This window comes from Talpa occidentalis, unplaced genomic scaffold (genome assembly GCF_014898055.3).
Source record: "Talpa occidentalis isolate TD23 unplaced genomic scaffold, MPIMG_talOcc4v2.1 talOcc4.14, whole genome shotgun sequence".
Lineage (NCBI taxonomy): Eukaryota > Metazoa > Chordata > Mammalia > Eulipotyphla > Talpidae > Talpa > Talpa occidentalis.
In genome coordinates this window covers 86328891-86348408 of record NW_023601433.1, presented here as the reverse complement: position 1 = coordinate 86348408, position 19518 = coordinate 86328891, and the positions used below count along the sequence as shown (strand labels likewise).

The window sequence follows — 19518 nt, the reverse complement described above, 5'->3', positions numbered from 1 at the left end:
GGCAGAAGGACCAAAGTACACTGCTGAGGGGAGCAGCGGGCGGCAGGAGAGGTCTGCGTGCCATGTGGGACCCTCCTCTGGTGGCCGGGGAGCAGCCAGGGATCGAACTGGTGCTGCAGAGGCTGCGGGCAGCTTCGCAACCCAGCGCTCAACCGCTGCGCCACCAGGGAGGCCCAGGGTTTTGCATTTTTAAATAGTTGGGGGAAATCAACAACAAAGAAGAACATGTGACAGAGACTGGGCCTGGCCTGTGAAACCTAAATTATTTACTATCTGGCCCTTTACAGAACAAGTTTGCTGATCCTGCTTTTACACAACAAACAAAGCCAGGAGCCAGTAAAACTGATGGGCACAATTTCCTTTCTCATTTTGCTTAATAAGGAAGGATGAGGGTTACGGTCCTCATGGCAAAGACTGAGGGGCACTGAGAGGGCACAGTCTCCACACATGAAGCAGTGTGACTGTCAGCAAGCGGAGCCAGTGCTATTCTGTCCCAGAAACGTACTGAAAGCCGGACCAGGGACAGTGGCCTGCTGAAGCAGCCTGTCACATGGAGTTTGCCGTGAAACCCAGTAAAATGGGGAGCAATGAGTGTAATAATTTAATGCATATGCTTCTTAAATCTCTAAGTTGTCCACTTGACTCATTTCCGGGAAAGGAAGCTTGCACATTCAGAATTGGTTGTAGTAATAAAAGAACGTGACTCCTTCAAGTATCTGATAGACTTATTAAATATCACTTTTAGTGTGGATATAAGCTGACTTTTAATAGTTGAGCTTTCATTCTTGAAAATTATACCAGAAGTAAATGAAAAGATAAGTATCCTCCTCACAGGCATCCTTTAAAATCTCCTGCCGCATACCTAGCACTGTGTGACAAATACTATTTCATTTTAATCCTGTCAGGTTTGACGGCCATTTTCCAGAACGGGAGCCTGAGTCTTAGCTAAGAAGCTAAATGGCTGGCCCCGGAGGCAGTGTTATAAGTCCAGGTCCCTTCAGCGTCAAAGCCCTGGCTCTTCCCAGTGCACTGGGTGACCCTCTCCCCAGTTTTTCAGAAAAGAAATCATTTCATGTAGGTCAGGGTCAGGCTGTGGGTACTTTCTTTTTAAATAGTGCTGTCGTGTGCTGAAATATGAAATATGTCAAGTTTCTGAAGAGCAAACAAAATCTGTCACGTTACCACTACCTTGAGTCCAGGTATTTCTGCCCCCTTAGTACCTGGCCTCCCTGGGGATTCAGTCCCTAGTGCAGCAGAGGGCTTTCGCTGGAAAGACAGCAAACAAACTTATGGATGCCCTGAAGGACTCTGACCTCCTGCACTGGAAGCACAGCCTGTCCGAACTCATCGACATCAGCATCGCACAGAAAACAGCCATCTGGAGGCTCTACGGCCGCAGGTGGGTTTTCCAGCAGACTGTGGAGGCCACGGGGGCATGAATCCACTCAGAGGTGAGCAGAAGCTGGCAGACTGGTTCTATGAAGGTGAAATGGACAAGTCTTTCCTGTTCTGATGAAGTTGCGCATGCAGAGGGCTCAAGAAAAGACTATAGTTTTTTTGTTTTTTTTAAAGATTTATTTTTTATTTATACAATAGCTGGGGTATAGGCCAGAGGTGCGGGAGGTTGAGAGGATTCACCAGCGACAGAGTGGGGAGCAGAACAGATAGACAGACCGAAAGCACTGCTGAGGGAGCAGCGGGTGCAACAGGAGAGGTCTGCTGCTCCTAGTAGGAATCTCCCTGGCTGGCCAGGAGTTGAACCCATGCTGCAGAGGCTATGGATAACTTCACAGTGCTGGGCTCAACCCGCTGCACCACCAGGGAGGCCCAAGGACTATATAGTTTTAACATTGTCACACAGACTTTGCAGAGTTTGTTGCTGTGCCCATTCTGTTCTTCCCAACTGCTCTGTGAGGTAATGGTGGGTGACCGCCAGCCTGGGATGTATAAACCAGGGCTCACACCTCTCGCCTGCCCAGTGTCAAGCCCGTGCCCTGCGCTGAGACAGGAGTCTCTTTCTGTTCACAGGGGCCTGGGTCATGGTCAGTCATCTCGAATATCTCCTGCACCCCAAAGCTATATGTAAGGAAAGTTGCTTCCCTGCTAACTGAGGTGTGTTCTCAGGAGTAGCTCCAGTCTCGTATTTAGTATCCAGGTAGCTGCCTTTGCTTTGGAAGTAAATTTCTGGAGCAGGGTGGTCATCCTGGGGCCCTGTCATTGCCGCACCTCTCGCCAGGACCATTTGCTCTTTCTAGGAATTCAGTACCGAAAGGAAGTTTCTATTTTACTCGTCTTGTTTTTGTACTTGACGTGGGCATGACGTGGTCTGAAACTGCTGCAGACACTGGCCGCTGCTTCCCTGGCCAGAGCCGTGGGGCCAGGACGCCTTGGGGTCCGAGCGGACCCAGGGAGCTAGATTACCTGGGACACGTCAGAGGAGGCAATGTCTGGAGCGTGGAGCTCCCTTTGTGCCCAAACCACCACCTGTTCCCTTTGGGACTGTACCATCAAGGCGGCTTTCTGCTCTCCTGGCTCCGAGGGTGAGGGCTGGTGTTGGGGGTCAGAGCCTGCCAGGGCTTCCCTGTGTTTCAACTCAAGATAACAGGAGGGTATGGCTGAGGGGCGTGGGCATCTGTGGACTGATGGGGATCCTGTTTCTCTCCTGGCCCAGCACCATGGCGCTGCAGCAGGCCCAGATGTTGCTGAGCATGAACAGCCTGGAGTCAGTGAATGCGGGTGTGCAACAGAACAACACAGAGTCCTTCGCCGTCGCGCTGTGCCACCTGGCGGAGCTGCATGCAGAGCAGGTAGGCGGGTGCCAGGCCAGCATGCTTCTGGAACAGTGGAGGCGCTGCCCTTGAGGGAAGCACCGGTCCTGTCGTGGGAAGGTTGGGTGGTCTCCACGTGGTCGGATGTAGGTAGCTGAAATGATGAAATCCCACCTGTGGGAAGTGAAATGGGTATGGGGTCTGCACAATTTATCGAACTTGGGGTCCCTTTTGGCATCACTGAAGGAAATAAGAGGGCAGCCGTTTCCATGTAACAAATGGAATGAACAGGAACCTATGAGATGTAAGGTAGTAGAGCTGTGTGCGGAGAAGGGAGAGCTCGATGGACGTACAGGTAAAGGACCGTGCGGAGGTTTGTGGTACACCTGTTCTGTGCCGGCCCTTGCTTGGTGTTTCATGAGTGTAATCTTCCTGAAGCCTTTCAGTTCCCCATGAAGTCAGCTTTATTATTATCCCTGTTTTACAGAACAAGAAACCAGATGGAGTTGCTCAGTCCTTTATCTATAACTAGTCAGAGTCAGGTCTCCAACCCAAGTCATTCCAGAGAATGACAGTGGCAACTGGAGATGACCTTGACTAGCAGTCCAAGTGACTGTCCGTGATTCTCTTTGTAGGAATTGGTTAGAGGGTCCCTCATGCTGCGCTGGCCTTTCCCCTTCCCGCCCCCCACCCCCAAAGCTCTTCCTTCCTGGGACAGAGGTCAGGGAACCCTCTTGTCTGAAGGCCTCTGTCTCACAAATACCTTTCTGACTAGCGGTACATCCCTGTGATCATGCTACTTATTTTCTCCGCCTTTGGTGTGTGGTGTCCTCTCCAGGCGGGTCCCAGCACCCGTATTACCTAATCTGCAGCCTAAAGATCTTTGATGGTTTCCAGCCCTTTCAGAAGTCTATAAACCGTTCCCTCTGCGAAACCTATCATAACATCGCACGAACCTTCAGGTAGGCAGGTGGCAGGCGGGGGCAGGTGGGTTCCTTCTGCGCTCTACCTCGCCTCCCTCTGCTTCTGCTTCTGGCCAGGCTCCACACCGGAGCGCGTGCTGTGCGCTTTCCCCGGAGAGTTGCAGGCTCACCTCCGGCTTGGTGGTGTCCCTCTCAGGGCACCAGAATCCTTTTCTCCGCACTTTTCCTTTCCCGGTGCCCCGGTAAAGTGGAGCGTTTGATACCCAGGGAGCCCGTGACCCTTGGGTTAGGTAGTTGGGTGTGAGCCTCCCGTGACTCTTTCCCAGTAACTTCACAGACATGTAACACACGCCATGCACTTCACCAGTAAGTGTCTGTGTGACTCTGAAATAGGATTCTCCCTGCTGGCCCCACCCGTGCCCCGAGGGATAGTGGCCCTTTGGTTCTCTCAGAGCTGTGTCAGGTGGAAATGATCCCCCCTTCTTTATAGAAAGCTTGTCTTGGCTCAGCTCTTTAGCCTCAAAACTTTTTCCAAAGTCCGTTGCTAGAATTCTGTGATTTCTCCCTGGAGTGGAGACCCCGAAAGGAAACCCTGCTCTTTGGGTCTGTGCTAATAGTCCCATCTTCATCCCCTTCATCTGGGCGTACGTGAAAAGCCTGCTGACCCCGCCATTGCCTGGCGCCGAGGCCAGGGTGTGTTCAGAGGTCTTCTCACTTCACAGCTAGAAGGGTCAGTGGCCTCTTTATTCCCATTAGTCCTGTTCGTCACCTCCTCAGCCTGCCTTAGCAGGACCTGTGGCAGAAGAACATCACGTGTGGATGCACCCACTGGGCTGACAATGGTCACTTTTTAAATTACAGGTTTGGACTCACCACCCTGAGAATAAGCTTGGTTGGCAGCCTGTCACGCATCTCCTTTCACCTGTTTCCTGTGTGTTTCACGTTCTATTCTGAAATTCATCTCCAAATACACAGATGCCTGCTTTGCTATCTCAGCGATGGGGGCTTAGGTGAGCCCAGGAAGAAGCTACAGCCCCGAATTGCTGTTCTTGAACTTCTTCCTTCAACCAGAGGAAGCGCTGAAAGAGCCTTTGCTCTTCCTGCTAATCCTGGCTCGTCCCATATTGTTCCTCTCCCTTCCTCAGGAGCGGAAGGTCACAGTGGGGATATTTGGGGAGCTGGAAAGATTCACTCATTCCAAAAATATTTATTGAGTGCCCACCATGTGGTAAACAGTATCCTAGTGAATTTACAAAAGTAATACATATACTTATTGTCAGAATATTTATATGTTTTATATTTATGTGCAAGAAGAATTCTAGAAGGATATGCCAGAACATTACTGTGAATCTCTTTTTTTTTTTTAATAATAAATTTTATTTTTATATTCCCCATACAATTGCAGCCCCCCCCATTCTGACCCCTACTGTGAATCTCTTTGATGGGTTAAAAAGTGATCTTTTTCTTGTCGTTGACATGTACTTTCTAAGTTTTTTTTCTAGTGTCAACATTTATTACATGTATGATTTTTTTTTTAGAGGCCTGTTTTTTATTTATTTATTTGTTTGTTTGTTTGTTTGTTTTGTTTTGTTTATACATGCACTGGGAACAGTCAGAAGCACGGGAGGGTGAGAGAATTCACCAGAGCCAGAGCGGGGAGCAGAGCAGGCAGAAGGACCGAAGTACACTGCTGAGGGGAGCAGTGGGCGGCAGGAGAGGTCTGCGCGCCATGTGGGACCCTCCTCAGGTGGCCGGGGAGCAGCCGGGGATCGAACCGGCGCCGCAGAGGCTGCGGGCAGCTTCGCAACCCAACGCGCAACCGCTGCGCCACCGGGGAGGCCCTACATGTATGATTAAGAACATTTTTAATGAACAGATAAAATGTTTTAGAACCTAAAGAGGTGGCCCTTTTACATCTGACAGCTTCTGCCCAGTGTCCCCAGGTCACAGCAGGAAGAGAATCCTAGCGACATCTGTGGTTTCCACATGCATGTGCTCACCAGATCATGTCTTTCTATTTAGGGCTGTTTTGCTGCTGCCTCGGAAGTATTAAAGCACTTGAAGGAACGATTCCCGCCTAATAGCCAGCATGCCCAGGTAACCTGCCTTTTGCATGACTTTGGGTTTATTTCTGAAAAGACTTTTTACTGTATTGTTGTTGACATGGGAGATTTTCAAGTCTCCCTTCCATTGCTTGTGTCTTGGTTCCTTGCTGTGACGTCTGTGCGTTGAGGTCAGCTGAGGCGTGTGTGAGACTGGAGCTCTGTTCAGTGAGGCTGGAGATAAACTATGATAAGTGGGAAGTAAGGTACTTTTTCCTTCCTATCTTCCTGGTTTTAAGTTAGTATGGGACTAAGAAAAGACATCACCAGTGTCCCTGGAGAGATCAAGAATTAGGTCTCTTTGGCAGCCAGCTCCAAGAGCAGCCACTACTAAGAACTGAAATGTTTTTCCTTAGATCTCCCTGAGCTATATTTTAACCCCATTTTCTGTGATTAGTTGATAATAATGCATATATCACCAATAACTGACCCAGTGGTGCAGCTCTAAAACAAACAAACAAAAAAATAAAAGAATTAAGTTGTCATTTTGTCTCTTACTCGGCAACTCTAATCTTTTTCTCCCAGAATTGAATAACTGTTGGGGAAGATGCTGTACCCAGAGGAAATATACTTTATGTAACAGGCTGGGGCCTCTGTTCCTTATCACACTGATTTCTTTCTGAGATGGGACCAAGAGAAGTTACAGGGGGATCTTTTTCTTCCTTCCCTTGCCAAGTATAGTCATCAGTGGATTAGGGAATTTGAAATCATCTGAGACCACAGCCATCTGAGATTCCCACGGGGGAATCTCCCCTGCTGCCCCCTGAGGCTGCTGTAGCCTGGCTCTGTCTCTGGGGCCATGGTGTGAGTGCCCACTGCCCAGGGTGCCCTTGTTGCCTTGGGGCAGGGCTGTGAGCTGAGCTCCAGGTACTCTTGTGGAATATTGGTAAGCAAATAAAACAAGATGGAAGATAGTGCCAAGGAGGCTGTGAGGGAGGAAGGTTAGGGTGGTTTTGTGGTAGTGCTTTGCTTCTTTCTTTTTTTACAGAGGTGCACATATAAGAAAAAAAAAAAACACAGTTCACAGAAAAAAAGTATGTATGGCTGATAAATATATGACAAGATGCTCAGTGTGACTGGGCATCAGGGTAATACAAATCAAATCAATAATGAGATAGTTTGGCCATCAGATTGGCCAAAGGAAACTATCTGACAATTCCATTTGTTGGTGAGGACGTGGAGCCCCAAGGAATGTCGCACCGGCTAGTGGGAAGTGTAAGCTGCTACAATCCATTTCCATGGGGCCCCACATCAAAGTGAAGATACGTGTGTCCCACCACCCAATATTTCCACTGCTTCTGCCCCCTCGAGAGAAGCCCTTGCACACTCAGATTCACAGGATGGTTATATCAGCACTGTCCAGAAGGGCAAGCAAGGGCTGGGCGCTACTTAAACACTCACCAACACCAGGACAGATCTGCTGTCACACATTCATGTCATTGAGATGTCATCCGCGAGGGAATGAGCTCAAACTGCTCATACGTAAGTCCCAGAAAAATCACGTTGAGTTTAAAATCAAGATGTCAAAGGCTGCATTCAGTGTGATGCTGTTCATTTATCCAAAGTTTAAAAGCATGCAAATCGTACTGTGTGTGATTTAAGGTAAATTATATATGATATGCAGGTAGGAAAACATGGCCAGGAGTGATGAATACCAAGCCAGGTGCTTTGGAAAAATTGGGGAATGGAGTTTGGAAAGGACCTCAGCGGCATGCCCTGGTGTCTGGAACCGGGAAAGTGACACTTTGTGACTTGACAAAGTTGATGATTGGCACGTGTGTCCGTTATTTTATTCTCACTGCTTTTTCACATACTTGAAGTATTTTTTTCAAAAATTTTAATCTCAGAAAAGAATGTGTGTGAATTGTTGTAAGAATTGTGTTCAGTAAGCCAAAGCATTATTTTATCCCTGTTGACTCAGTGAGGAGAACGTTTGCCATTTTGACTCTGATTTTTATTTTTATTATTATTATTAGCTATGGATGCTGTGTGATCAAAAAATACAGTTCGATAGAGCAATGAATGATGGCAGATATCATTTGGCTGATTCACTTGTTACAGGAATCACAGCTCTGAATAGCACAGAAGGTGTTTATAGGTAAGAAACTTTGAAACCACCAACCTCAGAATGAGGTAATTCTCAATGACTTGATTCTTTGGCTTGTGTGTGAATTAATCACTTAGCTATAACTTAAGAAAAAAACTTCTTTTTCCTAATACATATGCATACGAAATTAGAAATAACAGATGAGCAAAATGGGCATAAGAAGTTATCATTTAGGGCCTCCCTGGTGGCCTAGGGGTTAAGTCTCAGTGCTACCACCTCAAAGGCCAGGGAGCTACCCACAGGGCACAGCAGACCTCTCCTGTCTCACCCACTGCTCCCCTCAGCAGTATACTTCGGTCCTTCCGCCTGTTCTGCTCCCCACCCTGTCTCTGGTGAATCCTCTCACCCCTTGCACCTCTGGTCTGCACCACAGCTCTTCTACACAGAAATAAATAAAATCTTCAAAAAATTATTTAAAAACGAAGTTACCATCTAGAGATAATCACTAACATTCTGATATCTGCCGTTCCAGACTTTTCTCATGTTTGTGTGTATTGGTGTGTACATGTATTTGTACACACATACACACATCTTCCTTTTAAACAAAAATCTTTTTTTTTTTTAAGATTTATTTATTTTATGCAAGCACTGGGGTATAGGCCAGAGGCACGGTAGGGTGAGAGAATCCACCAGAGATGGAGCAGGGAGCAGAACAGGCAGAAGGACTGAAATACACTGCTAAGGGGAGTAGTGGGCGAGACAGAAGAGGTCTGCCGCTCCATATGGGGATCTCCCTGGCCGGCCAGGAATTGAACCCACGCTGCAGAGGCTATGGACATCTTCACAGCGCTGCGCTCAACCCACTGTGCCACCGGGGAGGCCCCTTAAACAATCTTAACAGTCTTAACAATCTTAACAATCTTAACAGTGCAGCCTTTCGAGAGATTTACGATCTGATGGAAGAAAGTGAGATTCTAAAACTGTACTGTACTTAAAACTGACTGTACTTAAACCGTCACACAACAGCAACATACCCACTAGTGTTTGTTTCGTTTCTGTGTCAGAAAAGCGGTTGTACTACAAGCCCAGAACCAAATGTCAGAGGCACACAAGCTCTTACAGAAACTGTTGATTCACTGCCAGAAAATCAGGAATACAGAAATGGTGATCAGGTAAGGGCCCTGCTTCTCCCATGGCCGGTGCTGGCGCTCAGTGTTCTCACGCTGTTCTCCTCTTGGCCGCAGCGTCCTACTGTCGGTGGCAGAGCTGTACTGGCGATCCTCCTCCCCCACCATCGCGCTGCCCGTGCTCCTGCAGGCTCTGGCCCTCTCCAGGGAGTACCGCTTGCAGTGCTTGGCCTCAGAAACAGTGCTGAACTTGGCTTTTGCCCAGGTGAGCTCATCTCTGTTTTCTTTATTTTCGAAAGATATATTTTATCTATGCATACTGAGCTGGGGTGTAGGCCAGAGGTGCAGGGGTGAGAGGATTCACCAGCGACAGAGTAGGGAGCAGAACAGGCAGATCTACTGAAATCCACTGCTGAGGGGAGCAGCGGGGAGACAAGGAGAGGTCTGCGCGCCATGTGGGTAGCTCCCTGGCTGGGGATCGAACTCATGCTGCAGTGGCTGCAGATAGCTTTATAGTGCTGAGACTTAACCCCTTGCACCACCAGGGAGGCCCGATCTCTGTTTTAATTGCATACATAGGTTCGTGCTCAAGAATGGGTGGGTCTGGCACTACTTTTTGGTTTTAAAATGGATGAAAATAAGCTTTCATTTTTGAGTCTGGGAATGTGGTCTTCATTTGTAAACTCTCCCTGGAAGTCTGAAGTTGTGAACTTGGGGAGAAGCAGACAGCTCCTGAGTATGGGTATCAGGGGGACGTGCCTGTCTTGAGGACTTGCATCCCGTTAATGAAGAGCTGGTCTCTAGCATCTCACCAGGGTGTGAATAAGGAAATAGGACAGTCAGGTGTTCACTGAAAGGTTTTGGAAGTGAAATTCTTTGAATTTTGTTTTTCATTACACTCCCGGCCCCCATGTAAGGCTGTGGAAGTAGGGACTCTGCTTTCTCCCTGCTCTGTCCCCTGCTACCTGCTAAGATCTGCACATAGAACACTTTTTTATAAATAATTTTTGAATGAATGAATTTTGGACTCACTGGAGGAGTGTACTAACTGAAGCAGAGGTTTCCCAAACTGACTGCATTAGAATAATTGGGAAGACTTTAAAAACATGTACATATTTGGCCTGGCCTTGAATGGTAGCTACTGAGTCAGAATCTCTAAGGGAAGATCCTAGAAATCTGTTTTCATTACTGACTTCCCAGGGATTCTTTTTTATTTTTTTCAAATTAAGATGACATTCACAGAACATAAAATTCCCATTTTAACCATTTTAAGATATTTAATTCAGGGGTTTTAGAATATTTACAATAACGTGCATCTATCATCACTGTCTTAATTCTGGAATATTTTCATCACACCATAAAGAAACCCTGTACTCACTAAGTAGTTTCTCCCCACTCCCTCTCTCTCCAGCCCCCATGCAAGCACTAATCCACTCTCTGTTTCTATGGTATTGATTGTTCTGCATAGTTCCTATAATGGAATCATACAATATGATATAGCCTTTTGTGCCTAAATTCTTTCACTTAGCATAGTGTTCTCATTCATGTTGTAGCAGGCATGAGTGCTTCATCCCTTTTAATGGCTGAGTAGTATTCCGTTAAGTGGATGTGTTGTGTTTATCTGGTCATCAAATAATGGAAAGTTGGGTTGTTTCCACCTTTTGGCTATTAAAAATGTGGCAGTTTTTGTGTGCATACATGTTTTCAGTTCTCTTGGGTATACCTAGGAGTGGAATTGCTAATATGATTTTTCTGTGTTTAAGTCTGAGGAATTGCCAGACTGTTTTCTATATCGTCTGTACCTTATATTCCCACTGGCAATATATCACGTTTCTCTTCATCCTTGCCAGCATGCACTTTCCTTTTGTTAATACCCATGAAGTCATATCTTGCTGTGGTTTTGACTTGCATTTCTCTAATGACTAATGATGTTGAGCTTCTTTTCATGTGCTTATTGGGTCATTTGTATGTGTTCTCGGAGAAATGTGTAAGTCCTTTGTCCATTTTCCAGTTGGGTTGCCTTCTTGATGTTCAGTTGTAAGAGCTCTTTATATATTCTGCGTGCTAGATCCTTGTCAGATCTGTGATTTGCAAATGTTTTCTCCCATAATGGGACAGCCAGCTGCCCCAACACCATTTCTTGGAAAGACTTCTTTCCATGGAGTGGTCTTGGCTCCTTTGTTGAAAATCAGTTTGGTCATAGATGGACAGGTTTATTTCTGGACTCTCAATTCTGTTGATTTCTGTACTGTCCTTGTGTCCATACCGCATTTTTTTTTTTTTAAGATTTATTTATTTATGCATACAAGAATTGGGGCACAGGCCAGAGGTGGGGGGGGTGAGAGGATTCACCAGAGACAGTGGGGAACAGAACAGGCAGATTGACCGAAGTACACTGCTGAGGGGAGCAGCGGGCGAGTCAGGAGAGGTCTGCTGTGCCATGTGGGTAGCTCCCTGGCTGTCTGGGGATTGAACTCATGCTGAAGTGGCTGCAGACAGCTTCATGGGTTGCGTCTTAACCCTTGCGCCACCAGGGAGGCACCAGCATTGTTTTTTGTTTTTTTTTTTTTAAAGATTTATTTTTATTTATTTATTTATTTATACAAGCACAGGGTACAGTCAGAAGCGCGGGAGGGTGAGAGAATTCACCAGAGCCAGAGCGGGGAGCAGAGCAGGCAGAAGGACCGAAGCACACTGCTGAGGGGAGCAGCAGGCGGCAGGAGAGGTCTGTGCACCATGTGGGACCCTCCTCCGGTGGCCGGGGAGCAGCCGGGGATCAAACCGGCGCTGCCGAGGCTGCGGGCAGCTTCGTGACCCAACGCTCAACTGCTGCGCCACCGGGGAGGCCCAAGCATTGTTTTTTGATTACTGTTGCTTTGTAGTAGTTTTAGGAAGTAAGGGCCATCTAACTTCATCCTTTTTTTTTTTTTAAGATTTATTTATTTATGCATACAAGAACTGGGGTACAGGCCAGAGGTATGGTGGGTGAGAGGATTCACCAGAGACAAAGTAGGGAAGCAGAACAGATAGATCGACTGAAATACACTGCTGAGGGTAGCAGCAGGCGAGTCAGGAGAGGTCTGCTTCGCCGTGTGTGTAGCTCCCTTGCCGGGGATCAAACTTGTGCTGCAGTGGCTGCGGGTAGCTTCATAACCTCTTGCGTCTTAACCTCTTGCACCACCAGGGAGGCCCAAACTTCATCTTTTTTTAAAAAGATGTTTTAGCTATTGGTGTTTCTTGACATTCTTAAGAATTTTAGAACAACGACAAAAAAGAATTATAGAACCAACTTGTTCATTTCTTCAAAGAAAAATAATAATTTTGATAAGGATTGCACCTGTAGTTTGTTTTGGAGTATGCCATCTTATCATTACAGGTAAATCTCCCATCCTTTAACACTGGGTGTCTTTTATTTAGGTGTTCTTTGATGTCTTTAAACAATGTTTTATGGTTTTCAGTGTATGATTCTTACAGTCTTTGTTAAATTCATCCTTAAGCATTTTATTCTTTTTGATGCTATTATTAATGAAGTTTGAAAATTAATTTCATTTTTGGATTATGTGTTGCTAGTCTATCAGTATATCTTATATCTTGCAACTTTGCCTAATTTATTACCTTTTATAGATTTGGGGGGATTCTTTAGAGTTTTATATATATAGCATTATATCATCTAAAAATACAGTTTTACTCCTTTCATTCCAATTTGAATGCCTTTGATTTCTTTTTCTTGCCTAAAAGAAAAAGTGCTTTTTATCATGAAAGGATGTTGGATTTTTGCCAGATGCTTTTTTGTGGAATTGAGATGATGGTCTCAGGTTTTTTTTTCTTTATTTTATTAATATGGTGTGTGATATGGAGCAATTTTTGTCTATCGAGCTACTACTGTTGCATTCCTGGGGTAAATCCCACTTAGTCATGATGTATTATTCTTTTAATATAGTTTGGTTTGCTAGTATTTGGTTGATTATTTTTGCTTCTCTATTCATAAGGAATATTGTTCTATAGCTTTTTTGATGACAGCTTTATTTTGTTTTTATTAAAGTAAGAGTGAGCTCACAAATGGTGGCCTTTTCTGTTTTTTTGAAGCATCTGAGAAGGGTTGGGGTTAATATGTTTAACATTTAATGGAATTCACCTGTGAAGCCATGTGGTCTAGGGCTGTTCTTTGCTGAAAGTTTTTTTGGTTACTGGCTCAGTCTCTGCTCATTACAGGTCTATTCAGGTTTTCTTTTACTTTTTGATTCAGTGTCTTTGTAGAAATTTGTTCATTTCATCTTATTTAGCTCATTTTTTTAAAAAGATTTATTTATTTATGCATACAAGAACTGGGGTACAGGCCAGAGGTGTGGGGGGGTGTGTGTGTGAGAGAGGATTCACCAGAGGCAGAGTGGGGAACAGAAAAGGCAGATTGACCGAAGTATACTGCTGAGGGAGCAGTGGGCGAATCAGGAGAGGTCTGCTTCGCCATGTGGGTAGCTCTCTGGCCAGGGATCAAACTCATGCTGCAGTGGCCGTGAATAGTTTCATAGGCTGCGTCTTAACCCTTTGCGCCACCAAGGAGGCCTGACATTTTTCTTCTTAAAATTTTATTTATTTATTTTTACATAGAAGAGCTGAGGTGCAGGCCAGAGATGCAGTGGGTGAGAGGATTCACCAGAGACAGAGTGAGGAGCAGAACAGGTGGACTGACTGAAATCCACTGCTAAGGGGAGCAGCGGGCGAGACAGGAGATGTCTGCTGCACCATGTGGGTCAGCTCCCTAGCTGGGGATTAAACCCAGGCTGTAGAGGTGATAGTGCTGAGACTTAACCCATAGGCCACCAGGGAGGCCCCTTACATTTTTCTTTTTAAAATGTAACTTTATAGGGCCTCCAGGCTGTTGAGCGCCACGCTGTGAAGCTGTCCACAGCCTCTGCAGCACCGGTTCAATCCCGGCCAGCCGGTGAGGGTCCCACATGGCGGGGCAGACCTCTTCTGTCTGGCCCACTGCTCCCCTCAGCAGTGTATTTCGTCAGTCTGCCTATTCTGTTCCCTGCTCTTTCTGGTGAATCCTCTCACCCTCCTGTGCATCTGGCCTGTACCCCGGTTCTTGTGTAAATGAATAAATAAATCTTTAAAAAAATGTAACTTTATAGCTATAATATCTTTTTTTTAATCTCAAAAGTATTTTTTAATTTCCTTTGTGATTTCTTCTTTGACCCATTGGTTATTTTAGAGTGTGTTGTTTAATTCCCATGTATTTGTGAATTTTCCAGATTCCTTCTGTAACTGACATTTAATTTCATTCCATGTGGCTAGAGGAGATACTTTGCATGATTTCAATTTTTAAAAGTTTATTATTATTTTGTGGTTTGTGACATATGGTCTCTCTAGAAGATGTTCCACGTGCACTTGAGAAGGTTGTGTATTCTGTTGTTGAGTAGTGTGGTGGCTAGCATTAGGGCTAATTGGTTGATAGTATTGTTCAAGTCTTCTCTTTTCTTGCTGATCTCTGTCTAGTATTATTATTGTCTTATTATTGAAAGCAGAATATCGAGCTCTCAAGCTATTAACTGTTGGACTATTTCTCCCTTTAATTCTGTCAGTTTTTGCTTCATATATTTTGAGTTCTGTGGTTTGGTGGATATATATTTATAATTGGATCTTCTTGGTAATTGCCCCTTTTATCAGTATATAATGTCCTTTTATAAGGTCTGTTTTGTCTTATATTGGCAGAGTCGCTTCAGCTCTCTTCTGCTTGCATGGAATATCTCTAGCCTTTTACTGTCAGTCGATTTGCATCTTCTGATCTAAAGTGAGTGTCCTAGTGGTTCAGGTTTTTTTTTTTTTTTTAAAGATTTATTTTATTTATACAAGAGCCGGGGTACAGGTCAGATACGCAGGAGGGTGAGAGGAGTCACCAGAGACAGAGTGGGGAGCAGAACATGCAGACTGACGAAATACACTGCTGAGGGGAGCAGCTGGTGAGACAGGAGAGGTCCGTTTGCCATGTGGGTTACTCCAAGCCCGGTGGGGATCGAACCCGCTCTGCAGAGGCTGCAGACAGCTTCACAGCGCTGCACTCAACCTATTGCACCATCATGGAGGCCTATGGTTCAGGGGTTTTTTTGGCCATTTTTTTTTTGCCTTTTTTTTTTTTTATTTATGTTTTTTAAAGATTTGTTTATTTATTTATACAAGCACTGGGTATAATCAGAAACGCGGGAGGGTGAGAGAATTCACCAGAGCCAGATTGGGGAACAGAACAGGCAGACTCACGAAATATACTGCTGAGGGGAGCAGCGGGTGACAGGAGAGGTCTGTCGCTCCATGTGGGACCCTCGCCAGCGGCTGGGGATCGAACCGGCGCTGCAGAGGCTGGGGGCAGCTTTGCAGCTGAGCGCTCAACTGCTGCGCCACCAGGGGAGGCCCTTTTTTTTGCCTTTTAATTAGAGAATTTTATCTATTTATATTTAATGTATTATGAATTTTTTCATGTTTCCTACATGTTTTCATTCCTCCATTACTGCTTGCTTTTGTGTTGAATAGCTATTTTCTAGTGTTATTAATTTCTGTGGTGTTTCTTTTACTATATATTTTTGAGTTATTTTCTTAGCGGTTCCTCTGCACTGTGATTCTTACACAACTAGTTCAACTCTTTGGAATCACTAACATAAAAGATTTTGGTACTGACTCTTTTTTTTTTTTTTTTTTATAAAGACAAAACCTTTCCATAGTGTAAATAACTACTGGCTAGTGTATCTTCAGTGTGAAATGATTGTCACTTGTTTCCTGGGAGTGTGGCATACATTATACTATAGCACTTGTCAGGGGAGGTGAGCCAGATGTGGCCATGCAGGAGAGAAGAGCCAGACACACAGCCCTTTGGACACGGAACAGTGGGTGTGGACAGTGTCACATGATATTTCTCTTCCAGCTCATCCTTGGAATCCCAGAACAAGCTTTGAGTCTTCTGCACATGGCCATCGAGCCCATCCTGGCTGACGGGGCTGTTCTGGACAAAGGCCGTGCCATGTTCTTAGTGGCTAAGTGCCAGGTGGCTTCAGCAGCTTCTTATGATCCCCTGAAGAAAGCGGAAGGTAGGATGGAGATTTGGGGAGATGGAGAATGACAAACCTGGGGAGTGCGTGGGCGCCCCTTGCCTTCCCCATACCTTCCCTGTGACCCTCCATCTGGCTGTTGATTTATACCCTCTGGTATCCTTTGTAGTAGGTCAGTGATCTGGTGAGTTTTTTTTAATAAAAAGGAAGAAAGCAAGCTGAAGGTAGCAAGCCACAAAGATTGTTAGGTAATACTATTGCAGCTGACTTCTAAATTTTAGTGCCCAGAGAAGGAAAGACATTAAACTTGGGACAGTATTTTAATTCAAGTGTTCACAGATGCGTGTGGAAAGTTCATGCGGCATTTGAAGTGCTTTCATGTGTTCGCTTTGGCAGCACATATACTGAAGTGCTTTCACATACGTGCTTGACATGAAGGTTGAGGGCAAATGAATGTTTTTTTTTAATCCTATAGAACCAGGTGCCAGGCTGCAAATCAGGACTAAAGGCCTTTTATAACCCCCACCCCCCAGCATCTTCTCAAGGGTATAGCTTTCTTCTCAACGGGTAGACTATAAAAGTATCTGGTCCATGTTACATCACTAAAGTAGATATTAAGTTTTGGAAACTGCATGTGAAGTGCCGAGTTCAACATGTGTGCCATCTCCCCGCTTGCCGTCAGCTCTGGAGGCAGCCGTTGAGAACCTCAATGAAGCCAGGAACTATTTTGCCAAGGTCGACTGCAAAGAGCAGATCAGAGATGTCGTTTACTTCCAAGCCAGACTCTACCACACCCTGGGGAAGACCCAAGAGAGAAACCGGTGTGCAATGCTCTTCCGACAGCTGCACCAGGAGCTGCCCTCGCACGGGGTGCCCTTGATAAATCATCTCTAGGGAGGACACCGCCACTGGGCCGCTGGACAGAGAATAAGATTCTGGACCTGGTCCCACCCCTGCCCTCCAGCTAAATGCCCGTCTGTCTTGTCAACAAATGCACTGTTAGGTTTGTCTGCTTTTCTTAAAATAGACATATTTATTTTGTTCTCTTGGTTCCCTTTGGTAGCAGAGGGCACCCACCTTTTGTTAATAAATAGCTGTTTTATTAAGTTACTACAAGTGTTCAAGATTATTTTCTCTCTGGGCAAAATTACCAACATCTTACTAGACATCGTGCAGACTCTCCACTCGGACATGACAATTTGGGGTACTGGTCGGTCCTCCCGGGGCACAGCATTGCAGGGTTCTCTTCTGAAGCTTCCCTGCTTTGTTGGACTGAACTGGTGCTTGGGCTGGGCCTGCGCAATCTTGCAGGCACACGGTGGTCGCGGACTGGAGATTGAAAAAGAAAAGATCTTTTTGTGGTTTTTGGACCAAATACAAGAAGCATCTTCAATCCCTTCCGGGTGCTGGCTTTCTTCTAGCTTGTACGTGGGTGTGTTTATTCTATGTGGAATTGTATAAATGAGGGAGGATGATAACTTCAATCGAGGAATTTATGATGACTAAGGTGATTATAAATGAAGAAGGGGACCAGTGCTCAGGGGTGTGTGGGATACCATCACTCCCATCTACAGTGTGTGTAATTTACATACCTCCAACCTGCAATTAAGCAGAAACCAGTTATTGCTTTGTTTATGAATTTGTCTTAGCCCTGAATATGCACAGAAAAAGCCCCGTGTTTCAAGTCCAAAACAGCAACAAGGAACCAACCAAATTTCGTAGCTTCTATCATTGGCTCTTTCTCTGTTAAATTTAAACCTTATGGGAAATAATTTCTCTCCAGAGCTCTTTGAAACTGTGTAAAACAACTCCCACTCATTAGGGTGTGTTTGCTGGCCAAAGACAGCTGCTCTGGAAACAAGAGACTCAGTGTGGAGATAGAGACACTAATTGGTGTGTTGATGTTTAAAAATCTTTCCTTAAATTTATTTGAAAGGTTATAGATGCAGATGGTAAAAATTAAATATTCTTAAAGGCAGTTTGGTAAAGATTAACAATCCTTCCCCGGAAGTAACCAATATTGTGAGTTTTCTTTTCATTCTTCCACATATATTCTCTCACCTAATGTCATTTTTAATCAACCTATTGAAGATCCTTCCAACCTAAGAAGTGATCCCAGTCACTCTGCCTCAGCGTAAGAAGGTTCTAGAGATGGTTCAAGGCTTCTCAGCTGATCCCATAAGTACCGACAGAAAAACCAAAAATCAAACCTGACCAGGATTAGCCACACAATTTATGGGCCCCAGTGCTAAGTAAAAATACGAAGTCTATATCAGACAGTGGGTTGCACCCCATACGGGCTCTTTTCAGGACAGAGCCCCACCCAGTTACATGGCCTGAGCTCCCACTCTCGCCTGGCACTTTCACTCCAGCAGAACTGAATCCAGAGCTAATAGAGCCCGGGGGCCCTGCATCTATTGTCTGGGCCCGTGTCCTCTAGGAACAAATAGAGTCAAATGCAAAGTTGGAAACATGGCGGAGTCCCCAAACACCGTTGTGTGGGTTACAGCAAATTGGACTTTTTTTCTGGTGGAGCACTGGGTGGGGGAAGGGTCAGGCTGTTGTAATCATGGATGGGTTAATGTGGAGGCCTAAGAATTGATTTGGTTAAATGGGGAAAGGGTCTGGGGAGGAGGGAACTAAGCTGAATCGCCAGTGGGCGTTGGGGCTTGACCAGACACTTGAGGATTATTTCCTCAAAGGGAAAGTGAAGCAAGTGAAGTGGGTGAGGGGAGGCAGTAAAGACACCTCAGCAGGCTTGGAGGTGTGTGTTTCCAGCCCTGGGGCTTATGGCAACACATAGCTAAGCCTCTCAGAGTGTCCTGTTGTAGGTTATTTATGTATATTAACTCGTTGCAGCCAACAATCCTAAGAGGCAGCAGCATTGACATTTACCAGAGGTAGAAACAGCATCACAAGGTGAAGTCACTCACGCACCCAAGGTCACAGCTGGAAGCTGACAGAACTGGGAATCCAACCCAGTAGTTCACTTATCCTAAAGTGCCCTGGCCCCAGAGTTTTGAAAAGGACCGTATTGCTTGCCTGAACTGCTTTCATCAGTTTGTTGAACTCGCCGTTAATACCCGCGGTCGGTTATGGAAGATAACTTAGGCCAGACACTGCGCTAGGACTTTTCACACGTAGCAGCTCTACTACCAAATGCCATCTCATGCAGATACGGAACCAATCTGGGGAGCTGGTCTGACCCAGCTCCGCTCACTAATAAGCACCAACGTCAATATTCAGCCTGGGTGTGGCGGGCCCGCAACCAACCCTCGTCTCTGTACATGCTGCCTAGTTCTCTGGGTTCAGTGTCTAGATTTTATCCTGATGTTTTGGGTGGTTATATGGAGCTTCTTGCTGGTGAGACCAAAGGAAGAACTTCATTTGTGCCTCTGCCAACTTCTCCTTTTATGCTGTTTATGTTTGGGACTTACAGACCCGTTGATTTCACTGGCGATAGAAGGGAACTTATCGGAGTCTTTTTTAAAAAAAGATTTTTTTTTTTTTT

At 45.5% G+C, this 19518-nt stretch overlaps 1 protein-coding gene across 1 annotated transcript in view; it reads left to right on the top strand.

Annotated features, from left to right (window-relative positions):
• The window catches only part of ANAPC5 (anaphase promoting complex subunit 5), a 37291-nt gene extending 19386 nt beyond the window's left edge, over positions 1-17905 (top strand). Inside the window, exons 10-17 of the mRNA XM_037511209.2 lie at positions 1218-1399; positions 2672-2807; positions 5714-5788; positions 7770-7891; positions 8905-9012; positions 9085-9232; positions 15884-16046; positions 16690-17905. Coding sequence (XP_037367106.1) covers positions 1218-1399; positions 2672-2807; positions 5714-5788; positions 7770-7891; positions 8905-9012; positions 9085-9232; positions 15884-16046; positions 16690-16901 — 1146 coding nt within the window. The 3' untranslated portion in view covers positions 16902-17905. The remainder of the gene's footprint in view (positions 1-1217; positions 1400-2671; positions 2808-5713; positions 5789-7769; positions 7892-8904; positions 9013-9084; positions 9233-15883; positions 16047-16689) is intronic.
• Positions 17906-19518: the final 1613 nt, after the last annotated feature.